At 43.5% G+C, this 19,783-nt stretch overlaps 2 protein-coding genes across 4 annotated transcripts; one reads left to right on the top strand and one right to left on the bottom strand.

Moving 5' to 3' along the window:
• Positions 1–2,319: 2,319 nt before the first annotated feature.
• On the bottom strand, positions 2,320–6,588 carry camlg (calcium modulating ligand). Of its 3 annotated transcripts, none has more exons than XM_049028354.1 (4): positions 6,284–6,587; positions 5,295–5,755; positions 5,108–5,173; positions 2,320–3,626 (listed from the first exon to the last, which is right to left on the bottom strand). In XM_049028354.1, exons 1-4 carry the CDS (start codon positions 6,435–6,437, stop codon positions 3,435–3,437), a joined length of 873 nt encoding a protein of 290 aa, XP_048884311.1. In that variant the 5' UTR covers positions 6,438–6,587; the 3' UTR covers positions 2,320–3,434. The 3 variants fall into 3 exon arrangements, with proteins under 3 accessions (XP_048884311.1, XP_048884312.1, XP_048884313.1); XM_049028355.1 differs by having other exon boundaries at positions 5,295–5,752; XM_049028356.1 differs by lacking the exon at positions 5,108–5,173 and having other exon boundaries at positions 6,284–6,588.
• Positions 6,589–7,830: 1,242 nt separating this feature from the next.
• Positions 7,831–13,363, top strand: LOC125750490 (GTP-binding protein SAR1b). The gene is made up of 7 exons (XM_049028363.1): positions 7,831–8,011; positions 9,243–9,319; positions 9,966–10,085; positions 10,583–10,648; positions 10,741–10,844; positions 11,838–11,969; positions 12,061–13,363. Exons 2-7 carry the CDS (start codon positions 9,262–9,264, stop codon positions 12,175–12,177), a joined length of 597 nt encoding a protein of 198 aa, XP_048884320.1. The 5' UTR covers positions 7,831–8,011; positions 9,243–9,261; the 3' UTR covers positions 12,178–13,363.
• The last annotated feature ends 6,420 nt before the right edge of the window (positions 13,364–19,783 follow it).

The following is a 19,783-nucleotide window of genomic DNA, read 5'->3' as shown; positions in this document are numbered from 1 at the left end:
GGGCACACTCACACACCATTCACTCACACGTGCACACCTATGGGCAATTTAGCAACTGCAATTAGCCTCAGCATGTTTTTGGACTGTCGGGGGAAACCGGAGTACCTGGAGGAAACCCCACGATGACATGGGGAGAACATGCAAACTCCACACACATGTGACCCAGGCGGAGTCTCGAACCCGGGTCCCAGAGGTGTTTGGCAACAGTGCTAACCACTGCACCACCATGCCGCCCTATTATGTGATATCAATTTGCATATATTAATTTGGCAAATGCTTTTATCCAAAGTAACATGTAACAGATAGATCAGGGTCAGGCATTCTTTGACGCTCTTGTGGTTAAGGGCCGTGCTCAGAGGCCCAGTGATGATTCCAGTCTGCCAATCTTAGGATTTGAACTGGTGACCTTCCGATCACAGGTACCGAATCACACACACCTCCTATACTCCTAAGCACATTACCATATCATTGTTATAATTTGCTTCCTGATACTGTATGATTTCTGAATTCTGCATGCAGTGTACTGCAATAATACCACTTCTGCAAGATAAAACTTTTCACTAAAGAAGTGGTAACACGTGTTGGTGGTGATTTTAGCTTGACATGAAATACAGTCATTGAAGCATACAGGATTTCATGACTTGAAAGGGACCCAGAAAGGGGACGGAACCCACAGTATATAACCCCCTCCCCCCATCAAAAGGACTTTGAAGTAATTAAGAAAATCAGAACTACCACGCATTAGCAGATAAATCCTGGTCTGATCCTAGATATCAGTCACTAATCCTGATGCATATTTTAACATGGCTTTGGAGAAGACAGAATGTTGTTTCCCTCGGTTTTTGGCTCAAGTGTGACCTCTATTTGTGCGAGATTTCTATGTTCCTTCTCGGCTCCCTTAACTGATCTCCCACAATCATGCAATATGCTGCCCTAGTGCAGTGTTTCCCGATCTGGTCCTTGGGGACCCACAGACGGTCCACATTTTTGCTCCGTCCCAACTCCCACTAGCAAGAATGTGGACTTTCTGACAGGGAGCTGGGTTGTGGGGGTCTGGAGCCTATCCTAGAAACTATGGGTATGAGACAGGGAACAATCCAGGATGGGGGACCAGCCCACCGCAGGGCACACTCATACATGCACACCTATGGACAATTTAGCAACTCCAGTTTTTGGACTGGTGGGGGGGGGACTGGAGTACCTGGAGAAAACCCCACAATGACATGGGGAGAACATGCAAACTGCACACACATGTAACCCAGGCGGAGACTTGAACCTGGGTCCCAGAGGTGTGAGGCAACAGTGCTAACCACTGCACCACCATGCCACACTAATGTGTAAACCATCTTAGAAATAATTTCATACACAAATTCCTAATTGTAGTTATGAGAAAAAGGTTAATAGTTTTATTAAATCAAAGCTATAATCAGCTATTTACACAAGTTAGCCAGCAACCCCTACAATGAACTGGATTGCATTTTCACAAATGTGTAAAATTTGAGGTGCAGGTAAAAATGTCATTAGTTGCACATGTGTTGATCCAGCTTCCATAATCAGTACAGGATGACAGTGAGGAGGGGGTCTCCTTTAAGGACACACAGATAAGGCAAGGACAATCTGCACATCATGTCAGTCAGCTGAAAGACACACAGAGCAGAAGGCAAGGACAACCTGCACATCATGTCAGTCAGCTGCTGGACACAGGGCAGAAGGCAAGGACAACCTGCACAGCATGTCAATAAGCTGCAGGACACACAGGGCAGAAGGCAAGGACAACCTGCACATCATGTCAGTCAGCTGCTGGACACACAGGGCAGAAGGCAAGGACAACCTGCACAGCATGTCAATAAGCTGCAGGACACACAGGGCAGAAGGCAAGGACAACCTGCACATCATGTCAGTCAGCTGCTGGACACACAGGGCAGAAGGCAAGGACAACCTGCACAGCATGTCAATAAGCTGCAGGACACACAGGGCAGAAGGCAAGGACAACCTGCACAGCATGTCAATAAGCTGCAGGACACACAGGGCAGAAGGCAAGGACAAACTACACAGCATCTCAGTCAGCTGCAGGACACACAAGGCACAGAAGGCAAAGACAACTTGCACAGCATGTCAGTCAGCAGCACATACGCACACAAGGGCAATTCACTGAAGGAGGAAAATTGCATATGGAAAGAAAAGGCAAAATATGCAACTTTCACAAAAAGAACCAGGGTGGTACAAATTGAGCACACAAAGGCAAAAGTGTATGGCTATAGTGCTAGGTACTAATTAACCGAGCAAAATATATCCAGGATACAAAAAACAAGAAATACACACAGAGAGAGGTTTTTATTTATCATCACTTATGTACCCCAGTGAACGTGCCCAGCCCATTCAGGTTCCCAGAAGTGTCTGCACAGCAGTATGTCAAGCAGATTACAGTAACATTTTACAATGCAGGGGAATTTTAACTTTAAAATATCTCTTAGTAATTTGTGCGCTCAAGTTACTAACTTGCACTCTAAAGTCACTAATTTGTGTTCTCCGATTGGTGATTAATTTGAGGGAATGAATTACTAACTCAAGCTCATGAATTAGTAACTGGAGTGCATGAATTACTATGGGATATTATTTTTTTTTACCATCACACCTAAAGGGGCTCCAGACTAAAAACTGAAACTAAAAACAGAAACACAGGTGAAAAGGAAACTTACCAAGTTTATGTGTTATATTGTTATATATTAATATTTTCCCATCAGCTAGCAGTAATTACAAAGAAAACACAAATTATATTAAAAACGATTTCTAAAAAGAAAACAAACTCAACTTTAATTACTCAAAACATTTTTTACATAAAATTAAATAATTTAGATGTTTTATAACGTACAACACACACAATACTGTATAGTATTGACAAATCAGTAACTAGCTGGCCCATGGAGAGATAATATCAATTATGGATTGTATAACTATCAGACAACATAAGCCATACAGAGAACACAACCATCGACCAAGTTATTAATATCACAGAACACTCTAAAGAAAGAAAATGAAAACAGCAGCATACCTTAAAAAGTGATGTTTTCTGTGCAGGACACTCAACAGGATGTGTTACAATACATTTTTAGCTCAGAGAGAACTTAAACAAGCTTATATAAGGTAGTCGAGCTGTGTGCGGTCAAAAACATCTCCAGTCCCATCACAGAATAAGTCTACAGAAACACAATTTTATTTCAGTTAAATACTTGGGTCCATTCATCAACTATCAAGTCATACAAACCATCAACTGAAATTAACTAGCAGGCGTTTTATATAAATGTGAAATTATCAGCAGTGGTGGGTAGACGCCCAGGCAAACGAGAAGAGTGGAGACAGTCCGGAATATGGAAAAGGGAGACCACAACACTTAGCAAAACCCAGAAGCTGGGGAAAAAGCGGAGGAGCAGCCATCAGGGCGCTTCAGAGCCGAAGAGAACGAGAAGCTCGTGACACACAATGAAAGTGAAGAAATAGACGCAGAGGTCTGTGAAGACGTCGCCCATCTTCCTGTAAGTGTCCATGGAGCGGTTGATGACTTCAGCAGGGATTCCCGACAGGAGCAGGGCAGCGGTCAACACCGTGGTCTTCATCTTCTTCTCACCCTGCAATCAAATGTACAACCATCTTTTATTTGGTTCTTGTGACCAATCAATTTTATCGACGCGTCATTTTCCTACACATTCTACAAATAACCAGGGATGCGCCAACGAGTCTAAATATTGCCAATGAGTCAATCAATTAGTTTACCAGCCAACATTTTCATATCAAATATTGATGGCCGAAATGGTGATGATATTTCATCATATCCAGTTGCCAAGAGTCGCACTACAACACTACATTTAAATATACTTTTATTTTGCAGACACTTTTGTCTATAGTGAGGTACAAGTAAGGCAAATAACTATGGTGAGCAGATAATCCTATTATACGATGCCTGGAGGCTACAATAGTGTTGCAACAAAAACAGACTGAAATGAAACAAAGCATTTTCATCCTGCATGACATCTCAGCACTCTCCGTACATCTCACTTCTTGGTCAATTACCTGTCTCTGTTGATCTCAATATAGCGGCTAGATCCGAAATTAAAAACTTAATCTTTTTTAACCAGTTGGCTAACTCGGTGAAAAACTAAACTTTATATACCATTAGACTGCTAAAAAAATATTGTATGTGTGTCACATGGTAAACAACACAGTGCACAATCTGGTCGATGATGCTGTCAAATAGTGTGTGTGGCATGGGTGATGGGGAAGAACTGGTTCCAAAAGAAGTTCTGCTTTGATTGTGTGGAAGCGGTTTGTATTTGCAAAATCTGATGTGCACCAATCTACTGCATTTTGCAAACTTCGCAAAGGAATAGTTTGTTCAACGGGTGGCAACAAAAATATTGATCTATGCTGTGGATCCTGATTATATCCAAAAGCATCATATTATGCTACTTAGGCAATACTGCCCAGTCTTACTCCAAGCCCATACATCCATCTGCAGTCGTGTCCCCTGACCCTCATATTCCCTCCTCCTAATGTTTGTGCGTGTGTGATATGTGCAGTAAAACACTTTCAGGAAACATGTCCACTGTTTGGAGGTCCTTTACAGTGTGGGATGAAGACACTGAATTTGCAGTGTGCAAGAGGTGAACAAAAAGTCTGTGGAAAAACTAACCCTAAAACATTTGAAACAACCAATTTAAAATGACACTTGGGAAGCCATTTTAAATTTGAACTGGTTATTTTAAATATTTTTCTTGCTAAAAGCTAAGATCACTAAATAAGTGATAAAATGTTTAGTTTGCTAATTAACTAGTAAAATTGGAATTAGCCAAGGATTGGTGACGGCAGGTCGGGCTTAAAATAAATCGGCAATCGTGGTCGGCTAAGAAAAATGCAATCGCTGCATCCCTACAAATATCTTGCTACATTAGAATTAACACGAGCCTTTGTGAATACTGTTCCTTTGTATTCCACCATTTCGATGGACTACTGTTATACGTGCAGCATTACACGCCATTCTGGGTGATATGACTTGATAATCCAAAGGTAATAAAGATCTACGCATTCACAAAAACAGTAACATGAGACTCACCTTTGGGAAATATTTGCACAAACCCATGTAAGCAAGCTGCAGTGTAAGAAACGGAGCAAATATGGACTGCAAACAAGAAAAAGGATTTCAGTTAATTGCTCTTAAAAGTTGCTTTAACTCATTCAACCCTTCAGGGAGAAAACCAGGAAGGCGATAGCCAGAAAGACAGTAAACAAAGGCAGCTTACCAAGTACTTGCAGATGAATACCCTGACGGCAATAGCTAGAACAACACTCCCAACAAGCCGGAAGATACGAAAGGCTTCCAGCTCCTCGGGACCCGAAGCACCATCCTGGGCCGGCTTCTCACTGGCCAGCTGATCACGGAGCCTCATGGCCTCATCAAAACGCGACAGATACTGCTGCAGGCCGCGGCGGGGGGAGTGTGGGAGCCCCTCGCCAGCCAGATCCCCTCGCACTCGCTGCCGGGGCTCCCCTGGGCTTTCCTCTTCTCCGCTGCCCCCCAGCATGTCCCTAATATCGGGGGTAGGTAGAGAGCACTTGCTCTCCAAGCCCTCGCTATGGCGGCTGCCTCCAAGTTCACTGGAGAATGATGCCGGCCTTGTCGAGGAAATGGCTGAGGACCAGGCGTCTGTTTTGTCCAGATCAATGTGCATCATGTGTTCCATCACATGGCCCTTAACGTCTGCTAGAAAAGCAGGATTCCATGTCATGCATTTGCTATTGTCGTGGAGGTGCCATCACTCATCACTACCAGCATAGTGAATATTTAATATGGAGCCGCCTGTACTGGCATTTCATTAAACAAAATGTACTGTGGAGAAAATGCTAACAAAGGCAAGTGAAAACAACCTAAATGTGACCCCATACAGCGTAGGTTTTCACATGGAACCGACGCTAACGTCATCGTTTATGCAGTAGTAGGATGCTAACGAAAAATTACCTGTAACGAAAAATCCTAGTTACCTGTTACCACGGTAACTAGGACCGGCCTCAAGGTAGTTCGTATTTAAACGTAACTTAGAACTTGTCCAAATGTAAAGAATAATAACAATAATAATAGTAATGCTTGAATACCCAATGCATTCTCTGCAAAAGAAACTGAGCAATAACCCAAGTCTATAAACATGTTAACTTAGAGTTTTCGTTCGCCATACCTCACAAACGAGATGATCTCTCTCAAACACTGATACAGTGAAGATAGCATGCGACTCACCATCCCCGTCGTCCTTGCTGCCGCTACTAAACCCCATAATCCTGTTCATTCTGTTTTCGGAATTCATCAGCAGTTTTCGTCTTCGTATTTCTGCCCGTCGTTTCGAGGCATAAGCTTTATCCGAACTGTTCAGGGTTTCCCCAGGAGTCTCCATTTTCCCGGACAACGCTATAAAATTCGCACTGTGCTGTATTCACTCCGGTAGTTTCACAGCACAAAGATGCAGCAGTAAGATCGCGCGAGACCTATAGAACAATGACCAAGGAAAACTTCTCTGGCGCAGATTGATGACCTCATTTTCCAGTGCCCGGCTCCCTCCCTCTGTCAAGTTCAGCGTAAAAGTATATTTAGCATTCTGATGGGAAAAGGCGTTGGGGTGCTTTGGGAATGTATGTATCTGGTTTTAAAATATAACCAAAATTGTTGTGTGCTCCTGTATGTGTCAAACTAATATTCCTTTCAATTTTATTTTGTATAGCACATTTTCACATTACATTGTCTCAAAACACTTTAAATGATCTCTTTCCAGTTCCCCCAGAGAGCAGGCAAATGGCAACAATGGCAAGGAAAAACTCCCTAGCAGGATAAAACATTTGGAGGGACAAGCATAAAACAGCAAATATACTGTTAATTCAATTCAAATTTATTCAAAACTTATTGCAATTATAGTAAACAGAGGTACTGATGTGAGAAATGTGGTGTAATCCCCCTATAGCTGGTGCAACAAGTTAAAATAGTATATTATAACAAACTACAATTTACAGCCCAACCCTCATTAGAAGCCTTGTTTTCCAGGTATCCTTACGTTATACCTCAGCACCACACTAGTCCAAATAGACCAGTGTGAGTTTTTTTCTGGTGGCTGAAGTGCTAATCCTGCCACCAACCCCCAAGTTATTTCCTGTGAGTGGGAGGACCTCCTTATAGGGCTGGATGTAGATTAACATCATACCAAGGACAAAGCAATTGCAGGTTAAGGGCCTTGCACAAAGGCCTGATAGAGTAGGATCACTCTGGGCATTCACAGGATTTGAACCAATGACCATCCAGTTGCTGGTACAGAGCCCTAACCACAGAGCCACCACTCCATTCCAAGACATCACCTGCCACATGGCTGCACTCAGGTTCTCATCCCTGAGGTGGTTTGTCATGTGGTGGGTGCAGCAATGCACTGGAATCAGAGCATGCTCCTTACCTCTTATGCTTTAGTTGTTCCATTATTAGTTTTTTTGGTGATGCTTTCTTGTACAGCTGGTGTATTTTGAGAACTAGTAGGATTAGACACCTTAAAATATCCTTAATGAAACGTAACAAATTTTCTATCTCAGATCCCAGGTCACAACACAAAGTGGACGTCGCTGTGACACCCCTTCAGTTGGGGTGGCCGGCTTGGCGAAACACGATAGACCTTTGCTGTGAAGTTGTGTTTCTAGGGATACACGGTAGACAACCAATCTGAAGGATGGTTACGCTTCCGTGTCTCCCAGCCAATGGCAGCATCGGGAAAACGAAGAGAGGGCGTGTCCGAGCACCAAAACGGGCGCGGGGGCGTCGCGTCAGGAAAGAAGACGCCATGAACGCAGGCGGGCGGCCATTGCTGTGTGTCGTGGCTCTGTGTGGCAAAAAAGGAGGTGGCAGACGGCGACCCGAGGACATACAGCATTAAGGGTTCACCTGCTCTTTATTTTACTTGCGAGACGATTTAGTCACTCACAATAAAGCTAATAAGTGAGTATTTCGCCCAGTTCTCTCGTTTGTTTCTTATGGTTTTCTTGGTTCCTCGGAGCCTAGCTATTGGCTTAGCTTGTTAACTCTTAGACACACAATTCGCAGCTGTTTCTGATTTTCTTTTTCTTCACTGACTCTAAATGGTGGATGTGTGAGCGTGTGGCAACCTAAACCGAACAGGCCATAGTTAACCAGCTATTCAGTTTTAGGTGTCTGATAGTCTAGTTTGACTAGACGCTAGTTAGCCTGAGATGCCGGTGTGCACGACTCCAGTGATCGGTGATCCTGTAACAGTCTGCGATGCACGTACTGATTACTACATTTAATATCTGGTCGATTGTACAAATTTGACTCTTATTGCTGTGCTCAAGTCGCAGTCATGTTACAGCTGGACTCTTACCATTTTCGGACCAGTGGAGAAGTTTTGTTGTTGATGTTAACAGCGACGACAAATGCATTTTAAAATACTATTCGAATAATAAATGGTCACAACCGCGGCCGCCTTACGTTTCCCATGTCATCGACATATATCCGACGTTCCTCAAAAATAAATTTCTTCTTGTAATGCTTAAAAGGATCACAATGTTGAACGGCGACTGAAGATCGGACCTCGTTTTAATGTCGAATTTCCAAATCGTAAATTATTAGAATCCCATTCGATTTCCGACTACATTGATGGGTATGAAGTTGTAAATGCACTACCCGGATTGAAATAATATAGTTTTAGCGCAGTATATAGTCGTAGAAAATATTTAGATATACACAGGTAATATTTATCTCTCACTTTGTACTCACTTGATGGTAGCCCAGTACAAAAACTAACATTCAAGATAATCTGTTTAAATCGAAAACATTCAGGGCATATACCTATGCTGTCTGCATTCATTTATAGTCAGGTCATACGTAGGGTAAGTGACGTGTATGTTGCAGTTATTTGCTGTTGATCCATTGAACCTTGTACACTAGTGCCAGGATGTTTCACAATCGGAGCCACGGTTGGTACCTCCATCCGCCTTTACTGCTGCAGATTAAGTGTTGGTTTTATATGCGGCAGCCTCCGCTGTCTTCTGATTAAACTTCAGTGTGTATTGTTCACTCAGACTGCTTACAGTTCAGTGTCATTTGTCTTCCTTTTGGACTTGATTTTTGGGGGCATCACTCTCAAAATACAACCTCAGTGGAGTTCGCTTTGTTTCCCAGAAATGTCATCTGTTCATTTTTCTTCCCCCAGGACACTTAACGTCCAGATAATGTCCTTCATATTTGACTGGATCTACAGTGGCTTCAGTAGTGTACTACAGTTTCTAGGTAAGAGCATCACTCTTGTTTTATGTTGCCAGAATGCAATTTTATTTTTGTGTTTAGCAAAAGATTTTGAGGCACACCTGTCTGTTAAAGTAATTTCAAGGTGTAAAATGCACAGACCTAATAAGCATTTAAGTCAACATAACATGTGTCCTTTGACGTAGTGACTTGTTTGTCTTTTAAACCAAACAGAAGGCGTAGAGGTTTTAACCATCGGATCATTATAAATAATCGCCTTCAGTGAGCCATTTTCACGGCTCTTTGCTTTTTGAGACACCAAGCAAGGCTTTGGCATATATCCAATGTTTGCAATATTCTCAAAAGCAATGCTGTTCTAGTATTTTGAAATTTCGGCAACCCCCCCCCCCCACCAAATGGAACCATGACATAGCCAGTTGCAGAGGTATGCTGCATTACTGTAACATTGCGCAAGCTACCTTCATTGATTATCATGTCTATAGGGCAGTACACAAATAATGACATGCTAAGTAATGACAGCAGAGCTGAAAAGGCTCTGGATAGCATCGCATGAGGAGACTGCAAGATGAAGACAGTGCTGTTAGCTTGCACAGAACATAGCCGCATTGACTCAGAATAGGCAGACCCAAGCCTCTCTGCGCTCCTTTACTACTGCGTGTCCACTCTACAGGACTGTATAAAAAGTCTGGCAAGCTGGTGTTCCTGGGACTAGACAATGCTGGGAAAACAACACTGCTGCACATGCTGAAAGACGACCGGTTGGGACAACATGTGCCCACTCTGCACCCAAGTGAGTCAGTCTCTGCATGTCACCATAGTCGCCTCGACCGGCTTTGAATAGTGTAATCAAATAGCACCATGATGGCGTATCCAAATAGTAAGGCGTGTTGCATCTGAATGTGGTGACCTGTTCTGGCAAATGAAAATACCGCAAGTCAAATATTCAGTAAAACAGTACAGATGCACACAATTGTGAATGTTAAGTGACTAGGAACAGAGGTGGAAAGTTCAGGTCCAGAAAGTACAAATCCAGACCAAGGTTTTGTTTCAACCAACCAGTTGAGTACTCTGTGACTGTGACTCTTTATCCTCGGCTGATTGGTTGAGACAAAATCTTGTTCTGGATCCAGTGAAGTTCCAGTGCCAGTGTTATATCTGCATGGGTTTAGTCAATATCAGTAGCAGACTTTGAAAACCGTAACTGATTTAGAAAACACTGGGAAGGTCTTTCAGGGCTGAATGGGCATTTCCCCAAGTACAGTTTTTTTTGTTTGTTTTTCTTACCAGCCTCTGAAGAGCTGACAATAGCGGGAATGACGTTTACCACCTTTGACCTGGGTGGTCATGCACAAGGTAGCCTCCTGGCTCGTCCACATCTTCTGTTTCTCAGTGCACTGGCTGTGCCCATGTATCTGAATGGCCCTTACTCTTCCCTCCATGTCCAGCTCGGAGAGTGTGGAAGAACTACCTCCCGGCCATCAACGGTATCGTCTTCCTCGTGGATTGCGCAGACCTGTCAAGGTTGGGGGAGTCCAAGACGGAGCTTGATGTGAGTGATCTTACAGGCTTTGTGTGCTTTCATATATGGCGTTGACTGCCATTTGTTGACCAATACCAGCCAGGGAGCTTTGGCTGTTGATAATGTTAATAATCAGTAAAAATCAATAGTATTCTGGCAGCATCACATTTGAATGGCCCAATTTTTAAATTTTCACTGAATACTGAAAATATTGTTTTCAATGTGAAAAACTGTACTGCAGTGTTTCTCATACCAGTCCTTGGGGCACTCTGGACAGATCCACATTTTTGTTTTATCACAGTTCCCAGAACACCTGACATATTAGGAGCTCTAAATACCTAACAGGCGTGCTGTGAATCCATCCAGTGTGAATCCACCCAGTGTGCCCCGAGAACTGGTTTGGGAAACACTGTAGTACTATGTATCAAAAAGATGGTTAATTCTTCATTAGTGTACGTACTTCAGAGTCATCCCAAACAAAATTGTTTGAAGGCATGAGGGCCGGCTGAGATCTGAACTCGGGCCACTGGATTCAACGCCCACAGAGCTACTCCTTCCTCTACGGGAGCAAACCTGATAGTCAATGTCGACTTTCATCCAGTCTGTATGTGAAGTGTGCTGCTGTTCCCAAGTGGGGTTTTCCAGTGATAATTTAACCCGTGCAGTTAACATTAGAAAACATTTTCTTATACTAGAAATATGTGCTGCGTTTACAAAAGAATGTATTTTAGTTAAGTAACGCATGCATTTTTCGGTTTTGGAACAGAATTTTCCTACGCAGTTTGCTGTGCTTTTAAGAAATAATTATTTAGTGGGCAGTGTTAGTTTTCTTTGCCTGCTTTGGGATCAGTGTCCAAAGCCCCCGAGCCATGCTGTGCACTTTGACAGTGTGCGCACTGGTCTCGCCACTGGCGGCAGAAGGCCTTACCGGCTGTTAGCATGATCTCTAGCCAGCTTGCAAACCTGCGCCTCTTTCATGCAGACTCTGAAGGATGTTGTGCTGTTCGTGTCTCTTTTCTCTAGGCCCTTATGACAGATGAGACTATTGGAAATGTTCCTGTCTTGATCCTTGGTAACAAAATTGACCGACCAGAAGCCATTGGTGAAGAGAGGCTGCGTGAGATGTTTGGCTTGTATGGACAGACCACAGGCAAGGTAGCGTGTTCCTTCTCAGTTTTGGCTGACTTTCTGACATATGAAACTATAACTGTTACAGTGGTGATGAGATGCCTTTTACTGTTGCCAGGGTAACATCCCCATGAAGGAGCTGAACACTAGGCCACTGGAGGTGTTCATGTGCAGTGTTCTGAAGAGGCAAGGCTATGGCGAAGGTTTCCGCTGGCTGTCCCAGTACATCGATTAGAGCATAGCGGCCAGGACAGAAGGAGAAAATGCAACCATCGGTCTGCTTTCTGTTCATAAAGTCCGTCTTCACTCAGAATCCACCCCGACTTGAAACCTACAGACCATCTGGATGTACAATTTCCAATTTTCTAGAAGAATATAGCACTGGCAGCACTGGCAGTGCAAACTCTTGAATTCCCAACCTTACCCTGAAAAATGTATGTGTCAAACACAGCTGTAACCCAACTTGGACCAAATTATTTAGCTCTCAGCTCTACAAGATCCCCGAACAGCATGACTACTCAGTATAGTTGTTTGCATCTGAGTGCATTTTTTTTAAATAACTTGAGGGTGGATGTGCAAACAAAAAAAAATTAGACAATGGTCATGTGGAAGTATGTGTTTTTTTTTTTTTTTTTACAGTATGTAATTTTGTATACTCTCACGTCTATAGATTTTATTTTGGTTTTTGGCTGAATGGTGCCTTAAACATCTCATCATATTTGGACCTGATTTCTATTTGATGTTTGGATTTATTCATGAAAACGCATTTAAAAGTTCAGATTTAATTATTTCCAGTTCAACACATGCTGAATGTTTTAATGCTGATTCTCCGTGAATCCCACCAGGGCCGTCTTAGTCTTTGCATAGAGAACGTAAGCCTTATTCATGTGACAGCCTACCTGGAGTGCTCCACAGTTAGTCATTACCACACACAAAGCAGACTTATGAAAATAATGAATTACTGTTGAAGTGAAGAACATTCATTCAGTTGTCTTTGTGGTGGTGGACTTGATTGACACAAAGGTTTACGTTGCACAACAGTCCTGATCACGAAACTTTGCATCGTGAAACGTGAGTTTGGAGGTTGGATTTGTGCGGTAATCATGGTTGCTCATCTCGGTAACGAAATTGTAATCGCATCAGCTGTAGTCACTAAGGCATGTCAAGGGACTTGCATAGATTGTGGTCACCAGAACTGAAGGTTTTGGTTCATGTTATGAAAGTGACATGCAAATGCAGAAGCAATATGAAGCTTAAACATAGATGGCAGAGGGAATGAAAAATAAGAAATAATCCCAGGCGTAAGATGTATGACTTTGCTGAAATGGATCAGTACTGCTTCCAACAGTAAGCATCCTGTTTGTTGACTATGTTAAAGATGTGCATGCCTTGGAAGTGTGAAATAAAAATGCTCAAACGAATATTGGAAGTATATTAACGGAGCAATATAGCGTACCTTTTAAATGTTGAGTGTCATGGCTGACAGATTTTTCTTAATATATTCTGCGTTAACATTCCTCTCACGATATACATACCATTCATGAATTTAAGGGTGTTAAATAACAAATAAATGTTTTGAAGAAAAACGAAACGCTGACTTCTATTCGACCCTAGCAAAAAAAGGTTAGCATGTTACTTAAACTATGTGTACAGTTGTCATCGTTTTTGAAAACACGCAAAAGCACAGATTGTAAAATGTTAACGTGATAAAAACTGAAAATATACTTATGACATTTTCTTACAGACGGACAGTTTAATGCCCCAGAGGTCTCCGGACATGGCTGATACGTGTTTTTCTGTATGAACTGATGACTGACCTTGAAATAACTTCTCCTTGTTATACCAGTTAAGACTGTGTGCCGTCTATGAGCATTTTACGTACATGTAACAAGACACCTTCAGTCTGGAGCTTATAAATCAAAAACATTGATATCTATTCACTTTTAAAATAAACAGCGTACATATACACGGTCACATATAAAACCACACAAGCTCTCAGAGAGGGACCTGATCACCCAACATCAATACCCAACCGGAATGGCAGCAAATCCCACCAGCGATGTTCCAGCACCTAATGGAAAGTCCTCACAGAAGATCAGAGGCTATTATAGCAGCTAAGGGTGGACAACCATCATATTAATACCCTTTGAGTCCGAGTGAGATGTTGGACAAGCAGGTGTCCAAGTACTTTTGGCCATATAGTGTGTATGTATGAGTAAACACGATGTATGATTACAGAAATTAGATCAAGCCATATTTATTCTGTTCTGGGTGAATTTTATTGAATGTTATTTTGCTGCTCTCCTGTCCCATCTGTAGATGTTCCCAGTCATAATTTAACTTCATTAATGTGGTAGTATCCATTGCGACACAGCCGTCTCTGAAATAATATCCTAGCTCAAATCCTTCATATTCCATCACGATCTCTGCACCTACCCCTTCAGCCTGCTGTTCGGCTTTCTGCCCACGCTTACACTCTCCCCTCATGCTTTCCTTTCTTACTTCGCAGTGTACTCACTCTGAACTAAGTACACACACGCTATCTAGGTCAGGTTCGAAGCAGATATCAGCCCCTTTCCAGCAGATGCCCCAGCGTGACAAGAAGTTGGCAAGGTGACCTGGGTGAGAAAAGAAAAGGCAGGATCAGCAGAAGATAGTGTGAGGTCCTGTAGTTTGGCCAGCAAATGCGCAGATGTGCTTTGATATGAACAAAACCCACTACTGCTGATCTGGTGGTGCAACAGCGATGGATATCAGGCCTACATTAAAAACTCCAAGCAGCTCGACCCCCGGAAATGCTAGGTGCTTGTTTGAAGATTCAAGAATTTTGTCACATACCTTAATACATTGGTACAGCAGTGACATTAAATAGCTGAACACCACTTATATAAAAAGTAAAGATAAAGAGATACCGGACTGAGCATAGCAGAACTGAAAGTCGCAATAGATCGGAAGACATGGGAAGCACTGATCCATAGGGTGACCGAGAGTCGTACTTAACTGAATGGATGAGGATGGTGAAAGATAAAAAAAAATTGTGAATATTTGAGAAAATAAAGTACAGTATAGTTATTAATAATGCTACAAACAGGTATTTCTGCTTTAAACCTGCAGATCAGTTTGCAGACCCAGCCCACGTATCTTATCTTAAGCAGACTTAAGGCCATTTAAAATCCTCCAGTAACATAGGGGACCATCCATCCATCGTCTAAAAGCGCTCATCCTACTCAGGGTCGCGGGGAATCTGGAGCCTATCCCAGAGGCTACAGGTGCAAGGCAGGGAACAACCCAGGATGGGTGCCAACCCATCGCAGGACAACATAGGAGACCAAAAGACTAAAATATGAGCGAAACGTTTTTTAGTAACACATTCGCAAAAACAGAACTTCTGACTAGCCACTAGATGGCGCCAGTGTTGTTGAATTATATTTGCCGCAAGTGACTACAGAAACGTTCATGGCAGCTGAAGGGGAGGCTCACGGCCTTCAGCCTAAGGGCTGTGAGTCTGACTCTGACTCTCGTGTTACATTTTCCTCCGAGCCTCCAATGACATGCGGCTTGGTTGGACTGATGTCCCAAACTCTCCGTGTGTGCGCTTACTGACAGGCCAGGAGTCCAGCCCGGGGTATGTCACACCTTGTGTTTCCAGGGATAGGCTGTAGGTGTATTTTGATCATAAACTAAATGACACCCCATCTTCTAATCACTTATCTGGGTCAGGCTTAGATTGGGGCCTTTCCTGTGGCTTGGGCTACGTTCACACTACCAGGCTAAAGTGACTCAAATCTGATGAATGTGACTCAGATCTGATGGTTTCAGGGCTGCATGGAGACACGAAACCAATCTTTTCAAATTAGATTTGTGTCACTTTCATACGCGGTCCTGGTCTGGATATGTTTCTAATACATGGTCATGGGGTATGAACTAGTCAGATCGGAATCCATCCGCATGCACTGAGCATTTCTTTGTCGCTGGTGATGCAGATGACTTGTGCAAAAGCGTACATTACATTACGGTCTGCATTACATTACGGTCTGCATTACATTCCAGTTGCACGTCACTTGTAATTATGGTGACTACTTGATGGTGCACAAATACTTAGTAATGACACAGTTACTACTGAAGTACAAAATCATGAACAAATATAGTCGCTACTTGAGATGAAAGATTTGTCAAGATTCATTAATGATGAACAAACATATGAGTATTTCACTTGCATTAATCATTACTTGTTCCTTCAGTAGTTCACGAAGGTTTGCAGAATTATAGTAACAAATATAGTAACTACTTGAAATAAAACATGCATCACGGTTCATTAACGATGAATTAACATGTGATCAGTATGTAACTACGAGTTTGTTCATGGTTCATTAGTACATACTGTAAGTAGTAGCATGCTATATTATTTGGGCCCTGTCAAGTGAGTTACTGTAATTTTCAATGTGAACCATCAAAATAGGCAAATCCGATATGAGCAAAAATGAAAAATTGGACATTCTTAAAATTCTTAAAAAGAAATTGGACAATGAGGCTTGCAATGTGAATACAGCCATAGTGTACAAGGCTGACGTGCACCCTGGATGGGATGCTGGTCCATCACATACACATACAAACTCACTCGATGGGCAGTTTAGAGACACACCAGAACCGAAGGAAACTGAAATGTGTGTCACGTGGAGAGCAAGCTGAGTCATGGTGCCATTCAGATCCTCCCAGTGCTGGAGAGGTGCGGCTACCCAATAAGATAGCTGCATTAATGTACTGCTGCACCAGCAGTGATGAGTCAGAAAGTGTGGAGTCGCTAATGGGCAGTCTGTGTAGTGACCTCCAGGGATTTTGGTTTCCTCTCCTGAAGAGTAAAGACGTCCGATCATGTTAACTGGTATCTCTAAACCAGCAATAGTGTATGATTGCGTGTGCTGGGTGATGAAGTCCCTTTGGTCTATTTTACTGAATCATCTGGTTGGCCGCTGATGACAAAACAGAGCTTTATCCATTAATCATCTCCTGCCATCGACCTAGAAACACACCGAGATAGATGGATGAGTTGGGGAGGAAAGACCGGCCCACCGGGTAAATTCCTGAACTTTCCAATGGCCAGTTTGAGCCTGGATGGACTGGCATCCCATCCAGTGTGGACCCCAGCTGTGTACCCTGTGCTGTGGGAGAGGCTCCTGGCCCACCTGCTGCCTGATCCAGGGTTAGCTACCGGAACTGGGATGGCGATAGCCATGCTTAATGTTTTGGAATTGCGGGCTAAAGTCGCATATGTCAACAGGCTGTAAGCTTAAATTCATAAAGACAGTGATTATTACCGTAAGTAGTATAAACACTGAGCCAAAACATTATGACCATCCTCATATGTAACAATTTTGGCTTGCAAAAACAGTGCATATCAAGGTCTTGGACATATTCGACGGTAAGCTAACATTCAGTACTCATGGTCAACATGTCAAACACTGAAGAAGCGGGCAGGAGTAAAGCTCCGAGTGACTTTGATAAGAGCCAAATCATTACGGCCCGGTGACTGGATCAGAGCATCTCCGAAACGGCAAGGCTGGTGTGGCGCTGATGGCCGGCCGTGGTGAGCAGCTACTGAGAGCGGTCAGAGGAGGGAACGACCACAAACCACCAACAAGGTGCTGGGCGGTGAGAACGGGTCAATACCGGATGTGAGTGAAGGCCATCCTGTCCGGCATGATCCAACCGAACAGCTACTACGACACAAACGGTAACAGAACCATCGTGTGACGTCACAGAGGCCATCAAGCCGAGCTGCACAATCATAAAGTTCTGGCTCATCACTGTATGCAGTATATAAGCAACAGTATCATCACAGGACTCTCTACACCTGCTTTCTTTTCCTTTTAAATAACAACCATGAATATATCCGAATACCAATCACCAGCACAATACGAACATAGAAAACGAGACAATGTTTAGTCAGCTAGAGCAGGGGTAGGGAACCTGATCCATGGAGAGCCGGTGTGGGTTTTTGGGATGGCCTCTCAATCAGCCAATAACAGTGGATTCCAAGGACTGGAGTTGAGATCCGCTGCTTTATGATTGGCTGCTTGAGGTCATCCCAAAAACCCGCACCGGCTCTCCATGGATCAGGTTCCCTACCCCTGAGCTAGAAGAATAAAATTCCAAGGGACTGCATAGCTTAATGGCAAAAACACCACATCCCCTGTAAGAGCCTCTGCACCTCCAGCACGCCATGCATCCCATTGCATGCCTACATGTGAACAGCAATGAAACATTTCTCTGTATTGCAGGAGAGAGAATAAAACTACACAGACACACATGAGAGATCCGTCGCATTTTTTATCTTATCTTACTGTAATTTAAATATGAGGGCTGGCAGATGGGCGTTTGCCGCCACACATTCAGTGGAACCATTATATCAAGACTCTTCAGAATAAATATTTACAGCAGACAACGTCCTCAGCTTGATAATGCAATAGGCTGCAATCCTCTCCTCTATTCTCCATGGACAGCCACGGCAAGATGGCATTTGCAACAAAATCCAGCAGAGCTGAGAGCTGAAGTGTCCGCTGTGTCGAATAACATGCCTGCTGGCAACAAATGAGCAAACAGGAGACGCATTGTTCATTTACACAGGTACGATAGTTAACCTCGTATCAGCGTAGCGCAATCACAGATAACCCCAGACACCGGCTAAAAAGTAGACAGATTATGTCGACTGAACCCACCAGAAGCCATCTGGGGGGGAAACTACGTTCTTACAAGGTGCAAAATGTTTCTCTATCTCAAGCCGTTCACATATAGCTATTAGACTGGGAGATCAGCTGAGGAAATGGTTTCAACTCCACTCTGTGCACCGTGCCAGAGACACACCCACAAATCCGGCGGTCCGATCCAGCGGTATCGCCACCGGACACCAGGGGTCAGTATTAATGGGGCCTCCAGGAATACCATTCTGAAGTGGATACCCACCACGGCGTGGTTTCCGTAGCGACAGTCCGTTTCTCTTACGGGGAAGGAGAACAAGGACGTTACGGCAGTCTGCTGTTGCTTATTTTGCTTCCGGTCTGGGTGGTAAAGAGCAAACGTGGGAGCGAGGAAGGGTCCTCCATCAGCCAGCCATGCACGTTACCGCTACAGTCCACCTGTAAAAGAGCCCCCCCCCCAGGGATACTGCAAACCTGCACCCCCCTTTTAGCTATTAAAAAAAAATATGTGGGTGCCAACTTGCTGAGGAGGGGGACGGACATGCTGCTTGCAACCTTACCACTGCCACAATATGCCTTTGCAAACATCAGCATACATTAAGAAATAAGGGTCTGTACTGAGTAATAGCCAGAGCTGGGAAATTCCAGGACCAGAGGCAGCAAATCCAGACCAAGATTTTGGTTCTACCGTCCAGGCGAGTTCTCTGATACTGAGACTCTATGTTCAACTGGTTGGTAGAAACAAAATCTTGGTGTGGATTTGTAGCTTCTGGACCTGATATGCGCAACACCAGTAATGGCACAGAGCAGTCTGTGTCCCAATGAGAATTAGATAAACCCCAAAGCAGCCCTCACACTGCTCATGCTGTCCCACCTTCGTCCGAGACTCTCCACCCAGCCTTGACAAAAAGATTCCAACACTGAAACCTCCAGTAGTTATGCAGTAGTAATTACACCCAACTGATTGTTATTAACATAGCGTCATGCCAGTTCTCAAGAAAACAGCAGACAAATCTTCATCCAAATCCAAGTTCATGAGCATTTTTGACATGCGCAGGCGGCCAGAAGAATGACTTTAAAAACCAGTGTGCAGACATACCACAGGACGGACCCACTGGCCTGAGCACTATGCAGGCCTCTAGGTGG

Source organism: Brienomyrus brachyistius, chromosome 10 (genome assembly GCF_023856365.1).
Source record: "Brienomyrus brachyistius isolate T26 chromosome 10, BBRACH_0.4, whole genome shotgun sequence".
NCBI lineage: Eukaryota > Metazoa > Chordata > Actinopteri > Osteoglossiformes > Mormyridae > Brienomyrus > Brienomyrus brachyistius.
The sequence above is the reverse complement of the archived record's forward strand: the minus strand, read 5'-3'. Positions and strand labels throughout refer to the sequence as shown.